The sequence below is a fragment of the Spermophilus citellus genome (assembly GCF_964194105.1).
Source record: "Spermophilus citellus genome assembly, chromosome: X".
In the NCBI taxonomy this organism is placed as follows: Eukaryota; Metazoa; Chordata; class Mammalia; order Rodentia; family Sciuridae; genus Spermophilus; species Spermophilus citellus.
The window spans coordinates 128,307,289-128,313,288 of record NC_138190.1 but is presented as its reverse complement, the minus strand read 5'-3'; the positions used below and the strand labels follow the sequence as shown (position 1 = coordinate 128,313,288).

General features: G+C 39.1%; 1 protein-coding gene across 2 annotated transcripts in view; it reads left to right on the top strand.

Moving 5' to 3' along the window:
• Nucleotides 1–1,090: 1,090 nt before the first annotated feature.
• The window catches only part of FRMD7 (FERM domain containing 7), a gene marked incomplete at both ends in the record, with an annotated part of 54,245 nt that continues 49,335 nt past the window's right edge, over nucleotides 1,091–6,000 (top strand). The window contains one exon of one of the 2 annotated variants that reach the window (XM_081278140.1): nucleotides 1,091–1,234. In XM_081278140.1, coding sequence (XP_081134266.1) covers nucleotides 1,178–1,234 — 57 coding nt within the window. The remainder of the gene's footprint in view (nucleotides 1,235–6,000) is intronic. The other variant, XM_081278139.1, reaches the window with a different exon arrangement.

Sequence of the window (6,000 nt, the reverse complement as noted above, 5' to 3'; positions counted from 1 at the left end):
TATGAATTTTATGGGACATGATTCAACCTACATCAGTCCTTATGGAGAGAAATCTAAAAATAGCTAGCAAAATTCCCAATGCATTACACTTGACCAGTGACTGCACTTCTGGAAATCTGTTCTACAGATACACCTACACAGATGTGAAATGACATATGTTTGGAGACTTTTATTTCAGCCTTGTTGAGGCTGAAATGTTAATTTCAGACTGATTGAGTAAATTATGGTTCATGTACATGACGCAAAATAATGTAGTTGTGAAAAGAAATGAGGAAGCTCCCCATGCACAGCTAAAGGGAGATCTCCATGATAGGGAGGATTTGGAGGTATTGCTCACTGGTAGAAGCCCTTGCCTAGCTTGTGGGAGGCCTTTGTTTATATATAAAAAACAGGAAGACACCAGTGTAATAGCCTGTTACCTAAATAGAATAAATGTATCCATATTTGCTAGTGCAGTGCTTGCATAAGAAAATACTGATGGCTAAGCAATGACAACAAAATAATGAAATTGGTTACTGATGTGGGTATAATGGAGACAAAAAGGAGGGGACAGGAGTAGAAGTTATATTTTCTGATATTCCTAGTTATATAGTTTCAAAATAATTAAAAGGGAGGATATTAGTTTTCATTTTCAAATCATGTGAACTTAAAATCATTAAAAGGCTATATATTAATATATGTATGTATGTGTATATATATCTCCAGATATATATGTAGCTTTTCAGCCCATAAAATAGTACAATATAAGACTAACCATAATCCTTTTAACTTTTGAGAATGGCTATTCTCAGTTTATTAAAGCTTCTTCTAGGGTTTCCAAATTATGCTCTTGTGAAATAAAGAAAATTTCCAGGAGTGGGAAATGCTTTCCTTTCTCTTTGGTTTTCTTTGCAGAAAGGAACTGAGTTTTAAATCCAGTTGAGTTTGACACTGACCAAAAAAGAGGCTGCCCAGATGCTATTGATCCCCAGCACTCGGCAGCACAAACGCCCTTGGGCGTGCATCACTTCAAGCAAACAGAAGTGGGCCCCGCTGAAAATGGGGATGCCTGGCTGGGGGTGGGGGGACCCAAGTACACTGCATCCAGCTGAGAGTGAGATTCCTGGAGCAAGCCCCCTTCCTGTCACAGCACCCACAGCACTCTGAGCCTGCTCGCAGCCCAACGGCCTCTCCGAGGATGCTACATTTAAAAGTGCAGTTTTTGGATGATTCCCAGAAGATTTTTGTGGTTGATGTAAGTGGAAATCACATTGCTATTATTCCTTTATTATTCATTCAATAATGATCATTTGTGGACAGCCCATTAGCCGCCGATGTTATAGCTTCTTTAGGACTGAATGAAGGAAGACTGTGGGTTTTAGCTTGGGAAAAGGTATCTGTGTTTAATATCACAATGTAGCTCGTGTTTTCCCACTAAGCTTTCTTCTAGAATATGTTTTCTTTTCTCAAGGGACAATGAAAGTGGATTTTAAAGATATGCTAAATGTTTGTAAAAAAGCAAAGCAGCAATAACTTAGATCTTCTACCCAATAAGGAATTATTGTTCATTGGAATTATGTGCGTGAGTCTTACCCCCTGAGCATTATGTGAGGAAATAACTGTGGCTCTGAGGGAAATGAGAGGGGGAAAACTTCCCTCCTTTTCTGAAGAAAACCTATGGGTTATTGGGTGTAGAATTATGCAGTTCTAATGAGAACTTCAGGAAGAAATGACAAGTATGAAAGAAAAATAGGATAAGAGATGATTTAGTTTGATTTAGTACTTATAGTTCAGAGTTCTTAATATAATTCCTAGCTACAAGATGATTGCATACAATTATACCTCATCTCTTCAAGAAAGAACAAATGTATTAAGCACATCATTGGGTGCTCATGTTCCAGCATCTTAAGATACGTACATTTTGATGTCAGGATTTATGCATGAGCATTTTGAAACGTTCTACATTTTTATCGGAAGCAAAAGCTGCTATTTGCTCTGATATTTATATTACCTACTAACAAGGAACAAATAGTTCATTTTCCTTGAAAGTCATACAAATTCTGACTGTTTTATGCATAAACTGACAACTACTGTAGCTCAGCAGTGGTGTTGGGTGTGTGGGTTGCCCATTTTTCAAATGAGTATTTCATTTTTATTTGGCTCATGGGCTTGGGGGGGGGGTGATGAATTCATGGCTTCGGCTGCTGTTTTGTCATCTCTTCCTTTCAGTTTTATGTGCAAAAGGCATTTCTAGGTCCACGGACCTGAATGATTTGTTTTTGTAGCAAATAGCTTCCATTAGAGGTATGAGGCACTTCCTATTCTTTCTTGGAACTATATTGAAGGGGTGGAAAATGTCTTTTGAGTAGTTTATCCATTTGCAGGCTGGTGGTGGACACTTACAGTGCTCCAGTACCTGAATTAGTGAGCTGGGTATTCAAAAGACACTGCTTTAGGCTAAGTTTTTAATAGACATTTCAAGCAACTCAAAGAGAAATCTTTGACAAAAAGTGACAGAAGAGTTTTCTGAATGTGCAGTTCGAATTCAGATCCAATTAGATGGGGAGTGGGGAGCACAGTGCGATAGCTTCATAAACTTCACCTTCTGAAGAGCCGATTCCAGCAACTTGAAGCCAGCATAAATTGGCTTCAAGTCAAATTGTCTCTTTCCAGCTGCAACACATTGTGTTCCCTGGAAAGACAATGGGAGAGATTTGATACCCTGCAATTCGGGTGTCAAGCATCTGATCCCTTTTGCTCTGTGGAAGGCTGCTCAGTAAGTAGCAATCACAGTATTATGGAGAGTGGCAAAAGCCCTGGCTGCAGTCCTATGAGCAGCTTGTCCCTGAGGGGACAGAACCTTGAGTTAGCATCCAGTCATCCAACAGTGTCTTCTCTCCTTAACGTGACGTTGATGATGATAGTGATGATAATAGCATGGGTAGGGAGTGACTGGTGTGTAGCACTTTAAAATTTACAAAGCAATTTCTCATCCAATTAGTTCATCTGATCCTCCATTGCCCTCTGTGAGTGAAGGTAAGAAAAAGATCTTTTCCCATTTTGTAAATTAAGACACAGAGGGGGGTGCTTCGGGGAGCTCTAGTGACTTGTGCAGGACCACATAGCATGTCAGTTCAGCACTGGGACTTCAATCCAGACATCTCCCCACTCCCCTGCATAATTGTATTCAGAAGACTCTAGGCCTGAATATTAATTGCTTGCATATTATTTATTTTCTATCGAATTCAAAGAGCATATAATTTGGCATACAGTGGACTTTTGATGACTGCTGTGAACTAATCAGTATATCCTTTCTTTATGCATGGATGGGGAACTATGTGGAAAAGTGGTTCCTAGAAGCCAGGGGGACCATGGCATGAACCTTTTCACTGATTCAAATGCTTCAAAAGCCACCTGAAAAATATCCTCTTTATTAGTACTACCATCCTAAATACTATGGAGAAATGTTTAGAATAATAATAAGAACTCATCACTAGCTGAGAAAAGCCACATGGAGGGGCTTTTGGTGCCAAACTTAACTGACAGTCTCAAGAGGCATGGGTCATCCCCAGGGATAATTTTCCTTCAAGATAAACTTCAAGAAAATAATTGGTTGCATGAGGAAAATAAAAGACTCTTGTTCATTTGTGTTGATTTTATAAAAAGTACAGTGGTAGAAATATAACAAGGACATGTGATCAGACAGAATTATGCCACCAGTGGAGGCTATTTCACACCAGAGACCTTAATCTAATCCCCCATGGCATTATCTTGGTGGATTTGCCATTGTCCAAGATCTAGCTCAGTCCTACAGATTATAAGTCTGATTTATCAGCACTCTACAAACTGAAGTCAGAGGCGGACTGTGAGTCAGAATGCCAGTGTCTCTCTTTATAGTGGGGTCGGGGACACTGGAGTCTTCTCATTATATTACACAGGAGACAAAATGATGTCAGAAGGGTCCAATCTGAGAAATTAGATATATGATGCCATATTCAATAGCTTGATAATGTCTTCATCTCCACAAGAGCCCTGTCATTGAGAACTTTTATTCACTTGTGCTTTAATTTAGTCATTTATTTAACAAATTATTATTAATAACTTAACATATTCAAAGCACTGTTATGGGCACAATTGGCTTTACCATATGAGTAAATAAAGTTCTTAAGCAAGGGCATGCTCTGGTTTGGAAAGTGATAACTGATATCTACCAATTTGGATTCAGGGATTCATTTTTCTCTCAGTGCATGGTGTGTGTGTGTGTGTGTGTGTGTGTGTGTGTGTGTGTGTGAGAGAGAGAGAGAGAGAGAGAGAGAGAGAGGTTTCTATTCTGTCTTTAACCTGTTATTACCATTAGTTAATTACTAGAAAGAATGACTGGCTCTAGAGGCATCCTGTTTATTTGAAGCTTCTTTGCATATTTGTGCTCTGGGTACTGTGTGTTGATTTTATAGATGAACTCTAAAAACATTAGTGAACCTTTTGCTTTATGAATTTTCAAGAGCATTTGAAGATATGGGGATACAAATTTGCTGAAATGTGCTAACTGAAGTATTGTCCAATGAAGAAAATGGCTTTAGTGAAAATGTCATCTTGCTTTTTAAGTCCTCATATTTATTTCATAAAACTGATCATTGTTAAATATCAGCATTTTTCTTAGTGTCGCTCTTATCATGGATACTGTTACATCCTCAAACAATCAAGGAGAGCCTTCTAAAGGATGATGTGAGTGGGTGGGCAAGAAGAGAAGTAGAATAAAATTATAATTTAAAAATTGCCAGGCATGGTGGCACATGCCTGTAATCCCAGTGGTTCAGGAGGCTGAGGCAGGAGGATCAAAAGTTCAAAGCCAGCCTCAGCAACTTAGTGAGGCCCTAAGCAACTTAATGAGACCCTGTGTCCAAATAAAAAATAAAAATGCTGGGCTGGGGATGTGGCTCAAGCGGTAGCGCGCTTGCCTGGCATGCGTGCGGCCCAGGTTCGATCCTCAGCACCACATACAAACAAAGATGTTGTGTCTGCCTAAAAATAAATAAATAAATATTTAAAAATAAATAAATAAATAAATAAATAAAAATGCTGGGGATGTGGCTCACTGGTTAAGCACCCTTGGGTTCAATCCCTGGTACCAAAAAAAAAAAAAAAAAACAATTGCAGGTTTTAGTGTAAATCCAGTTTTGCTTCTTCAACATGGGGACTAGAATTTTCTTGATAGAAAAAGAGAAGATAAGGCCCAAGCAAGCGAAGGTTTTAGCTTGGCAGTGAGTCCCTCCAATTCATACCTACACACACCACATAAACCAGGAGTAGTGACTGTGAAGTCAGAGAGGAACCTCATTTTAAGCCAGAATTATTTGCTCATCTCAGGTTTAGAGCCTAAATCAAAACAAGAGATGGAAATATCTCTACTCTTACACTTACCTAATTGCTCATTGATCGTGCTGGCCACGCTGTGGTTATTCGGTGAGGGAATATAGTGAGTCAGCTCACCTGATTTCCCTTCTAAGCCCACTTAAAGGCCACTACTTGTCATATGCTAAAAAGACAGAAAGGAGGCAGTGTCAGGAGTGGGCATTGTTCAGGCCAAATAAGAAAACAAAGAACTGACCAGTGATTTTTTTTTTATCAGTGGTGGTATTATTTATCCTAGGGATGTTTGTCCAGGAGGTTTTCTTTTTTCTTTTCAATTTACAATGATGAGGGATCTTTTGTAGCTTGTTCAATTCACTATTAGATAACCTTTTCCCCAACTTCATTGGGCTAAGTTCTTGCAACTCCAATGACAGGAACTGCTTTGGTGTAATAGAAAACACCTGGATTTGAGGCTGCCCAAACTGGACCCATTTAGCTGTGTAATCTTGGGCCAGTCCCTTATCCCCTTGAGCTCCCTGAATTGTTTTGAGGAATAATATAAATAAGATAATTTTTATCTGAAGCCTGATAAACCAGGGTAAATTTGACTCTGTCACTTATAAACTGTGGGGCCTTGGGGAGATTATCTGAGTCTTAGTTCTGTCAACT